The 11,462-nt window shown below is 31.2% G+C and overlaps 1 protein-coding gene across 2 annotated transcripts; it reads right to left on the reverse strand.

Annotated features, from left to right (window-relative positions):
- Nucleotides 1-3,627: 3,627 nt before the first annotated feature.
- Nucleotides 3,628-11,082, reverse strand: LOC114274444 (uncharacterized). 2 transcript variants are annotated; one of them, XM_028216363.2, is made up of 19 exons: nucleotides 10,827-11,082; nucleotides 9,963-10,000; nucleotides 9,804-9,826; nucleotides 8,469-8,575; nucleotides 8,320-8,371; nucleotides 8,159-8,243; nucleotides 6,472-6,562; nucleotides 5,963-6,001; nucleotides 5,755-5,822; nucleotides 5,591-5,653; nucleotides 5,431-5,486; nucleotides 5,267-5,340; nucleotides 5,046-5,138; nucleotides 4,837-4,938; nucleotides 4,637-4,717; nucleotides 4,462-4,553; nucleotides 4,315-4,330; nucleotides 4,068-4,178; nucleotides 3,628-3,975 (listed from the first exon to the last, which is right to left on the reverse strand). In XM_028216363.2, the coding sequence occupies exons 1-19, from the start codon at nucleotides 10,941-10,943 to the stop codon at nucleotides 3,874-3,876; spliced, it is 1,410 nt and encodes a 469-aa protein (XP_028072164.2). In that variant the 5' UTR covers nucleotides 10,944-11,082; the 3' UTR covers nucleotides 3,628-3,873. The 2 variants fall into 2 exon arrangements, with proteins under 2 accessions (XP_028072164.2, XP_028072165.2); XM_028216364.2 differs by having other exon boundaries at nucleotides 9,804-9,870; nucleotides 10,827-10,889.
- Nucleotides 11,083-11,462: the final 380 nt, after the last annotated feature.

The raw sequence follows: 11,462 nt of genomic DNA on the forward strand, positions 1-11,462 counted from the left end.
ATTTTTACGTGAGTATTAAAATATGTTTAAATTTTCAAACAAGTTAAATACAAGTTAAACTCGAACAGCTCAATTCATTTTACTTTAACACTTGGTGATCCTAAGTTTCCCTCCGCCCAAAAACAAATGGAGAGAGAGAGAGAGAGAGAGAGAGAGAGAGAGAGAGAGAGAGAGAGAGAGACCATGTACCGGGTCATCTAACCTTGTTCAATGACTGGGCAGTGTTAAGCATGATAGGTTTATTCATTGTATGCTATGGCCCCAGGGAAACCCGGGATAAACGGGGCATTTTTCAAATTAAGTCATATTACCTATCTATTTTTTAAATTAGGCTAAAACGTAGTTGTGAATCACGCTTTTAATATTTTTATGCCTATCGGGCGGAAATTTTGTGAAATTGTAAAAGTGTGTTTCCAATCCACGTTTTTATTTTTATTTTTATTTATTTTATTTTATTTATTTATTTATTTTTATTTTTTTTAAAAACGTGATTATAAACCATACTTTTAACTAAAATGTTTTTCTTCTTCTAAAAACGTAATTGTGAACGACATAAAAATGTAAAAACGTGTTTTGAAATCACGTTTTCACCACAAATTGAAACCAGTCAGAGGCTTCAGTCACACACACTCACACTCACTCACTCACTCTCACACACACACACACACACTCTCTCTCTCTCTCTCTCTCTCTCTCTCTCACACACACACCCACACACACTCACATATATAATTTTTATTTTATAAAATTGAGACTAATATTAAATATATATAATAATAATTTATAATAACAAATAATAATCAACTATATAATTTTTATAGTTTTGTAAATATAAATCATTTTTATATAATTTTAAAAATAATTTTTTACAAATTAAATTGAAACAATCATACATACGTATATATATAATCTGTCCAAAAGTTAAAATGATAATTATTTTTTTACCCTTAAATAATATTTATTTTTTATTTTTTATTTCTTAACCAAATTAATTTTTAATTTTTAAAAAAAAATTCTAAAAATTAAACTATACATAGCCTAAAAATCTTTTGATAAGTCATTTTTTATGTTCGTAACTTATTTAATTATTTGTTAATTTTACGACATTTTTACCATCTGAGGCATGTTTGGTAACCATTTTGTGTTTCAGTTTTCAATTTATATTTGCAAAAATTTTAAAAATTATCATAAAAACTTGTTTGATATTTTTTTTAGTTTATAAATGGTTGTCTCAATTTTTAAATTTGAGAAAAAAATATAAATTCAAAAAATGAGTTTACATTTTTTCAAATTAAAAAAAAATGAGTTTACATCTCAATTTGAATTTTTTTTCAAATAAAACTCATTTTTTTAAAAATTTTGAATTTTTGCATTTTTACGTCTCATTTTTTTGAATTTTTAAAAAAATGAGTTTTATTTGAAAAAAATTCAAATTGAGACATAGTGTCTGTTTGGTGCATGCTTATTTCAGCTTTCAGCTTAATTTAAGCTATTTTGATGTGTTTGGTTTAGCTTAACAATGCAGCTTATAGCTTTTTGTAAGTCAGAAATCAGCTTATTCTTTGAGTGGGGCAGGAGATACTTAATTAATAAGTCGGAAATCAGCTTATGTTCATAGTTATAAACTATAAGCTATTAAGGCATAAGTTATAAACACTTTCCCACAGCTCTACCAAACAGGGCCATAAACTCATTTTTTTTTTTAATTTTTAAAAAAATGAGTTTTATTTGAAAAAAATTCAAATTGAGACATAAACTCATTTTTTTTTTAATTTGAAAAAATGTAAACTCATTTTTTGAATTTAGATTTTTTTTCTCAAATTTACAAATTGAGACAACCATTTATAAACTAAAAAAATTATCAAACAAGTTTTTATGATAATTTTTAAAATTTTTGTAAATATAAATTGAAAACTGAAAACAAAATGGTTACCAAACATGCTTCATATGGTAAAAATATCGTAAAATTAACAAATAATTAAATAAGTTACCAACGTAAAAAATGACTTATCAAAAAAAATTTAGACTATGTATGGTTTGATTTTTAGAATTTTTTTAAAAAAATTAAGAATTAATTTGGTTAAGAAATAAAAATAAAAAATAAAAAATAATTATCATTTTAACTTTTAGACAGGTTATATACATACGCATGTATGGTTGTTTCAATTTAATTTGTAAAAAATTATTTCTAAAATTATATAAAAATGATTTATATTTACAAAAATTATAAAAATTATATAGTTAATTATTATTTGCTATTATAAATTATTATATATATTTAATATTAGTCTCAATTTTATAAAATAAAATTTATATATATTAAAAATTATATATGTGAGTGGTTGGTGAGAGAGAGAGAGAGAGAGAGAGAGAGAGAGAGAGAGAGAGAGTGAGGGTGAGTGACTGAAACCTCTGACTGTGGTTTCAATTTGTGGTGAAAACGTAATTTCAAAACACGTTTTTACATTTTGACTAAAAAAGTGGTTCACAATCACATTTTTAGAAAGAAAAAAAAAATCAGTTAAAAACATGGTTCATAACCACATTTTCAAAAAAAAAAAAAATAATAATTAAAAACGTGATTTGTAATCACGCTTTCTTAATTAATCCCGCTTTCTTAATTAAAAGCGTAGTTTGGAAATACGCTTTTACAATTTCACAAAATTTCTGCCCGATAAGCACAAAAACGTTGAAAGCATGGTTCACAACCACGTTTTAGCCTAATTTAGGAATTCCGTCCAAACTAGGCCTAGTTTGAAAAATAGATTGATAATTTGACTTAATTTGAGAAATGCCCCGGATAAACCTATGGGTTAACCAATTCAAACCCAGAAGCGGCAATGTCACCATTGATGAACAGGGAAGCATGAATCATGTTTTTTTTAAGGAGTAATACTACAAATCCACTTTTATAAACCAAAAAATTACCCAGAAAATAATCTCCACCACACCTTACATGAACTCCACACTACATAAATTAATGTCTACCACACAATCACCTACTCAAAAAATTTGATGATTAAGTCTAGATTTCTGAGACTTTCCTTTTTTTTAGAGAAAAACATGAATAATGTTAGGAGGTTCTTTCCACAATATCCAACACCAAACAGCTAATCCTCTGGATTGCTCAATGGGGAAACATAACTATGACTAAATTTCATTCTTTATGGAATCTGTTCCTATTTCTTGGAGTAACTTTTCATTTCCATCAACAAAAAGATGGAGGTAACCATAGGAACATGAAAGATTAAAAAAGTTTCCATCACAATGACAATACTGGTTACCATCTGAATCAAACATGAAAACAAGGTTAAATAACTTGCGGATTGTATTTGTTTCGATACCCATCAACTCATCTTGAATAGCTAGCTAAAGCAACCATATTTCCACCAAACAAGGTGACATGGACTGCGCGCTTATCATCCTCTTAAGAAGCCGGCTCCACGAGTGATACTGTATACCCCGTGAATTATGCCCAAGGACCAATCCAAGAGGTACGATAGGGATCTATCCTGCTTGCCTTGCCACTCACAAACTAATGCACTTGCAAGATGCTTAGTGTAGAATTCACATCCCTAATGAGTCCGTACGTCACACAAGGCCACTATATAATTTGCATGTTCTATATGTTCATAAGCTTGTATCATGAGTTATGCTATTTTTTTTATCAATCAAGAGTATAGGTGACATTCATAGTTAGTATGATCTAGAGAGTACTTGCAAGAAATAAAACTGGACTATCAGAGCTAATGGAGAAAGAGAGCGAGAGGGATTAGGAGAAGTTCTTTACACATCTACTCGTGATCGTGACATTTTTAGTATCTTTACTTACAAATGTACAGAATATGTATATCTTCAAACTAACTGAAGTAACTACATTCGGCGTTTCTTTTTCTCGGGAGTGGCATGTACTTGGGTTTTCATCCCATACATCCTCAGTTGAAAATTCTCAAAAGCATCAGAAACTGCTTCAACCTGTATGATATTATCAATACATCAACTGACAGAATAAAAGGGAGCAAAGCAAATTCATGATTTAAACATAACCCATATTCTTTTTGACAAACCAATTCGGGCTTCTTCGAGTACACCCTCACTATCATATCTTGATAATATGCAGGCAGCAAGTGACTGATGCGCTCATCCTGTATATGGAATTTCTCATTGCTCTCGTAGTCCTGGTAAAAAGAAAAGCAGTTGGAAGTAATTTATAGATTTAAATCATGAATTTTGTAGGTTGAAGTAATCTCCATTGACAGGAACCTTTGTAAAGAGAATTCAATACAGATTTGGGCAGCTAAAAAAGTGTAGTACCTTGAAAAAGTTGATCCTGGAAGAGGAAAACAGATGCACACAAGACTCATTGTTAAATGAAGTTAAAAAATGCAAATTGAATCCAAGAGTTTTGAGTGAATGAATAAATATTTCATCATATTTGTTATCCGATTCCTTCCCACATACCTTTCAACAGGATTTTTCCTTCCACGTGTCAAATCAATTTTAACATTGCTCACAGCAACATCTTCTTCTTTTAGTGTAGCACTGCCAGTTTTCTAGTTGAAAAAAACTTACTGTAAGTGATTCTGTTTCTCTAGGAAAAAATATACAAATTTATTAGAATAAGATTTAAAAGGACCTGAGAACAAATGATATCTTGGGCAGTGACGTTTTTGAAGTGCTCCAGCTTGTCCTTGGGAACAGCAAACTCATTGCAGAACTGCAAGAGGACGATATATTAATATGGTCATGTTGCCTTAACAGTGTATCAAAATAATTAAAGTATGCATATAACAAGCTTTTGAATTACATTAACTCTCATGTTAAGTATTCACGTACCTGGTACAGATCCCTTCTCCGAATCCGCTGGATCAGATCTCTAGACTCCTTGAGCTGTTGGTCGGAAGAAGTTTCAATTCTTTTTATTATCGAGTCATCTAGCTACAATTTTAAGTAAGTGGATTACTACATAATAGCATAAGAAATACAACACAACCCAATGCCATACCAAATTTGAGGTTTTTTTTATTACTAAAAGGTCGTCAAACCTTCCAGTATTCAGCTGGATCCTGAATGCTTGATGCCAGTCCAAAATAATCATTTGTTTTTTGCAGTGCATCTACAAACATGAGTTCTATTGCCTAGAAAAATAAGATGTGTCAGATTCATTGCATTTAATGTTCAAATGTAAACAACGAAGCAGAATTTCAGAGCTACGTAGTATGCACTTGTTGGTTTATATATAATAAGATTTAAGTATGTTTGGTACCTTTACTTTGGCATGCATATAGACTGTTCGATGAAGATCAGCACGAGAGGAGAATAACTTGTGGATGGTAAGATCTGACCATATTATCATTCATATGTAAATAAAATTAGCAAACAATACGATGAATATTGATATAGACGGGCAACAGACATTTGAAAACATACGTTCCTTAGCACGATAACATATTTCATCATCTATAACTCGCATATTTTCCAAAAGCCTGCATGTTACAAAAATAAAACATAGTTTTTAAGATGGTACAAGTTGAAGCAGTAAAAGTTTCACATAGCAATAGTGAAGTAATAAACAAAACCTAATTATGACCTCTGAAAATGGAAACTGCAGCCTAGTCCACAGGCACGAGAGTCGCGAACAATGTAGTCAAATCTGCCAAACAGATGATTTATCAATAAATCTCAAACTTCAAACCTATAATCACACATAAAAACTTGTGCCAAAGGAAGGGAAAAGGGATAAGTGGGTTATACTTGTCTACATCAATCCCATTTCGACCATTTGCAACAATATCATATAAGAAACGCTTCTCTTTTGAACTCTAAAATGGAAGAGGATAAACAACACGAAAATAAGAAGAGGAATTAAAGTTGGGGTAAAAGCATAAGAACGAGTTCAGAGGTGAAATGAAATATTTTACAGTAACAAACACCAGAAAATCCTTGAACTGTCTTCACTCACTTTTGAAGGAGCATTTTCAGAGCTAGCAATTATCATTTCCTGTTGAAAATCACACATATATCTTAGCATAGAAGAAAAAATATAAATAAATAAATAGAGGAAAAAGTCTCAAATAGTCTCTAAAAATTTGTCTAATAATTATGCTACTAATAAACTTACATATTATTTTTATTTATGCTCAAAACTAATCAATGCAAGATTTTTCAGAAGCCAAGTAGAACTCAAAGGCCAAAAAGCTGCAAAGATGTCAATGGTGAGATACATGTGAAATCATTCAGTACATCCAGTCTCAGCAAAGGGATGTTGAACACAAGAGTAAGTTATTGAAGGTCCATGTAGAACTATGTGCTCCTAACACTCATGTCCCTTTTACCACTTGGAATGTTGAAACTTAGCATCTTTTCATCAAGTGTTAAGAAATAAGTGGCAGGAAATTTGTCACGAAAAACTTGATTACTAAAGGAACAGGAAAACATAGAAAGGATGAGGATTTAATATAACAATATAACCTTCACTTTCTTAAGACTTTCAGGATCAATGTCAATGTTGTGCACATCAACAATGTGGTCTATCATCTTCAGAGACATTTCCTCATGAGACCTACAAAAGGTTCTATCAAATTAATAACCAAAATCAAGAATTGAAATCATCCCCTAATAAGCAATTTAACAATCTATTTCACAAGAAAGCATTGAAATCATTCCCTGATAAGCAATACTATGTATGAGAATATAACTGCTTTATTGAAGTATACTATTTCAAAAGGTCAAAATTGCTGAGATGGTATACAATAGTGTATTTTTTGTAACAAACAGTTACCAATAAACTTGCCTTGCCTATAAAAGTGTTTACAAATCAATCATGTCCATCCAAAAATCGAAATGCTATCTCATTTCTACATGGTTTTGCTCCCAAAAAATTGGAAGGCCCCATGACCCCCATTATAACCCCCTGTATGCCCAGCCCATATGACAAATCAGTTGAGTGCAAGGAGCAAAGAGCAGAGGAGCTTCCCCTGTACCAAACTGGAAATAAGAGAAGTCACATCTGGATTCTTAAGTACGTGGAAAGGAGGGAGGCACAAAAACTAAGAAGCATGGACACTTCTAAGAAGGTGACGTATCCGTTTCAGACACTGATACTCTTAGGACACTTGTCCGATACTCTTCAAAACGTGTCCTATTTTTTAAATTTTTTTAAAGACTCGGATACTCTTTGGACACTTGGAGGACACACTTGTCTATTGCTTAAACACACGTGTCTATCAATTAGACACATGTGAAACTAATTATAAGTTTGAACAAAACAACTTAAGATACAATAATAAAGCAAAAATCATATAAATTTATAGGAATTAGTATCATATTATATTTTTTTATTATCTTTGAATGATATATTCATATATATAACATATAATAAATATATAAAATTATATATTTCAGGCGTGTGCCCCATGTGTCGTATCTTGCATTTTTTAAAAATTAGCGTGTCGACGTGTCCGTGTCGTATCCGTGTCCATGTCTATGCTTCTTAGCACAAAAAGAAAGTTGGTTTTTAAAAGGGAACAACCAGCTCCAGGCTCTGTTTAGATTTTGGAGTAAACATTCCCAACTCAACAAAATGATGTTTAATGAAACAATCAAATCACTCATTGCTCCATCAGTATAACAGGAACACGTCTAGTACCATATCACAAATAAAATTCATTTAAGCATATGCTAGCACCCTGAATCGATTGGACCAACCATGTAATGGTCTTATAGTTAATACATACAGAACGCATTCAAGAAGGGTATACACTCTGCTCCAGTAAAAGGATGAATGACTATGGAATTGGGCAAACAAGAAAGAACCATGTATGACAAGAAACATTCCTTCCAGGTTTCATGTAATAACTAAAACGACAACATATAATAAGCAAACATGCTATGAGAATACGAAAGCCTATTTTCCTTTCAAAGGGAATGATTGTACTGAAATCAGTGATTTAGCTATTTAAACAATATTACATAAATGTGTAGCAATTCCACAAATCCTATCATTATATCATAAAACCAAGGGTTCCAGTAAACTTAATGGCATTGTTAAAGATGTTCAAGAATGTTGAAAACTCTATACTTCGCTATTCATATATCTATATATGACAACCTTTTAAGCAATATTAACAAATCCATTACTAAAGCATGTGAGAATCACCATTTGGAGCCATTGAGAACCTTGGGAACAACCGCATGCTCAAACAAGTGGCTGAATGGCCCGTGACCCACATCATGCAGTAATCCTAGATAGAGAAACAACAAAAACATTATTAAATAGGTTGTCAAGAGAAAGTGATTTACAGTAACTACATTTAGTACCAGCAAGTTTTACTGTCTGTATATCAAAATCATCGATGCCAAGCTCCATGCCCTGCAAGGATGGTATTGTGTATAGACATAATGTTTTCAGTAATAGGATCCAGAATAAGAATGATTAGAATCATCAGATAAGAAGGACAGTTTCCTACTTGGTAGCTTTTGATTTTATGAATTGCGTCACCAGCCAGACTATATACCCCAAGTGAATGCTCAAACCGAGAATGTACAGCCCCAGGATAAACCATGTATGTTACACCTGAAGTGTTAGTAAAATATAACTTAGTAACAACTTTAAGCCTCTCAGCCTTGCAGTAGAAAGCAATAATTATATAGATAAAGTTGGGAAAATGGCTGTGTAAGGGACACCAATAACTTACTGGAAAATTTATTGTAGCTAATATGATTAAGTTTTTTATGAATACTAGAAAAGGCATTCTTTCACTTGACCACAAAACATGTTATCAATTTCAGTAGTTTACAACAAGCACAGGATCAGCTCAATTTAATAGTGACAAACATAAATAAGAATTGAGCAGTTAAACAGGTGTCACGAGTAGCTTCTGTAGGCTGTACTCTTCATTTGATTTAATAATTAAATTTATCATCATGCTGTTTATTGATTAAATTTGGCACTCCAATGACAACTTTCATTATAGAGATCAATGATCAAATAGACAAGCTATGCTACAACTTTTATATTACACATAAAAGTTGAGGTAAAGACAACCAAGATCACAGTACCGCACCAAACAGAAATTTGAAGGGATACAAAGGAGATGCATGTTTTGTACTCCAACCTTTACTGAACTTGCACAGATAAATGAGGCTGCATTCCTCTCAATTACACACAGCAACTTTCTTTCATAATTTAGATTGCAAACATTTTGGTTGGAACATCCCAAAATGTTTCCTTCTTGAAACATCTATCATCCAAAAGTTTAAATTTAAAATCCTAAGGTTGAATGGGGTGACACTGACAAGTGTGTATGCCACATGTTCTATGTGCCTGTTGGTGCTTTAATTGAAGTTCTTATGTCTGATGTCTGGCTGATATTTCATTTTCAATGTTCTAGTCAAATTAAACCGATGAAGTCAATAATAAATTTTGTTAGATACAATCATAACTATGTTTCCTTATTCAATTGTGCCATAGAATTGAGTAATGAAGACAAAAGAGAGAAGAAATCTATACAAGTGAAGTGACAAAGCATGACTCGTTTATATTTAAATTTTGCTATGTGGACTGAAAAATATATGTCTTTGAAGTCCAATCTATTTATCTACCCAAAGTAGAAAGGGATAAACTCTCTGAGATTTATTTAGAGAATTTCTATTCTGATATGTATAAATCAGAATGAAGTTGTTAAAATGTTGAAAAAGTTAAAGATGCAGCACATTTTTCAAGAATCACAAAAGGGAAAAACCTACACAAGTCATGAACTTATTTTCTTATTTATGAACTTCTCAAAAAAAAAAAGCCTCACCGAGTTGCTTTAGATCACGAAGTCTGCAATATGTGGAAAATTATCACAGCATTAGTCAATGAAGCAACTATAGAGAATAAAAGTCAAATGAGCACTCTACAGAAAAGGAGACAAAAGAAAAAAAGAAAAAGAAATTTACATTGTCAAAATCAGACTTACCTCTGAAACTGCTCAGTATCGATGAACTTCAAAGTGAGCTGCAATCCAGAGATAGTAATTTTGAGTTTTTATTTAATTATAATTATCTGAATAGCCTAACAGGAGTTTAGATGGATCAATAACGAATATAAATTAGACATGTATCAGTCTATTAAAAAATTGAGAAAATATAAATAAATAAAAAAGAAAAAAAAAATTAGCTTAAAATAAAGAAAGAAATTTGCAAAAAAAGAAAAGAAAAACAGAGACGACAAGAAGAAATTAGGCTACCAAACCAAAAACAGTATTCTCATGGCCAAAAAGAAGAGCTATATACAAAAATTCAAAGCTCATGCATACAGAGCTCCACGTAAAACATCTCTAACAGACCAGCCTTCAAAAAATCAAGGATGTCAAGTTTAAATCAATACTTCTTTATCATTTCCATCTCCTCTTCTTAGTTTTTTAAAATTTTAGATTAAATATAGAAAACACATTTAAAACCTCCATTCGACTCTGAATTTCTTAATTTGAATCCCTTTCAATTAGCTCCGAAAGCAACAATAAAGAAATAAAATATCGATTCAGTTTCAAATTTCGTACATATGAACACATAAACACGTGTATACATATATGCATACATGTGATATGTGAGTTGTACATGATATCACTCAGAATCAATCGGAAGTACAAAATTCTATCAACTCCAGCAAAATACAGAGTCTGGAGCATCAAATAGTTCTACAACTCCGTGTGATTCACAAAATCAAAAATAGAAACAGTTCGGACAATGAAAACACAAACACTAATTTGAAAAATAATAAAAACGAAATGCAAAAAAAAAAAAAAAAGAAAAGAAGAAACATAAGAATTTGAAGACGTTACTGGATCGAGATAGATGTTTCCGTGGACGTTATCGTAAACGTTCTTCGAGAATCGGCGATCCTCCATTGATGCCGCGTAGCTGAAGCTCGGAAGGTCGTTGTTGTTTGAAGCTCCCATTGTGCGAGAGAGAGAGCGAGTTAGGGTTTTGAACTGATTGAAAACAGAGAGAGAGAGAGAGAGAGAGAGATGACAGGTAACTTGAGTGTGGGAGAGAGGAAACAGTAATATTCCCTACAGGAATGCTGGAATGGGGGGGCGAGGGAGAGAAGTGACAGGTAAGCTAAATTTCAGATGGAGTACAATAATGGGCACAGAAAAAAAATAAAAATAAGATATTTTGTACTATCTATTTTAATTTTTTTTTTTAATTTATAGTATAACTTTTTTTAAAAAAATTACTTATTTTTAAAATACTTTTTACAATAAAATTAATATTGAATAATATTTCAAAAATATTTATTTATTTTGTTATGTAAATTGATGTGACACTTGTTACATCAATAAATTATGAAAAAATTACAAATTAGTTATATTATATTAAATGAATCAAAAAAAGTTATATTATCTTAAAGTAATTATATATTTAAAAAAAATCATGATTTTAATAATTAAAGTATACTAAGTTCACTGTGAACT

The sequence above is a fragment of the Camellia sinensis genome, chromosome 10, assembly GCF_055761805.1.
Source record: "Camellia sinensis isolate YWXY chromosome 10, ASM5576180v1, whole genome shotgun sequence".
NCBI lineage: Eukaryota > Viridiplantae > Streptophyta > Magnoliopsida > Ericales > Theaceae > Camellia > Camellia sinensis.

What these genes read in the sequence shown, in the direction of transcription:
- LOC114274444 (XM_028216363.2), bottom strand. Translation starts at nt 10,943, where the DNA reads ATGGGAGCTTCAAACAACAACGACCTTCCGAGCTTCAGCTACGCGGCA. An exon ending in CTGAAAATGCTCCTTCAAAA is followed by an intron (nt 5,823 to 5,962) that starts GTGAGTGAAGAC and finishes CTTCCATTTTAG; the next exon opens with AGTTCAAAAGAGAAGCGTTT. An exon ending in AATGGGATTGATGTAGACAA is followed by an intron (nt 5,654 to 5,754) that starts GTATAACCCACT and finishes TCTGTTTGGCAG; the next exon opens with ATTTGACTACATTGTTCGCG.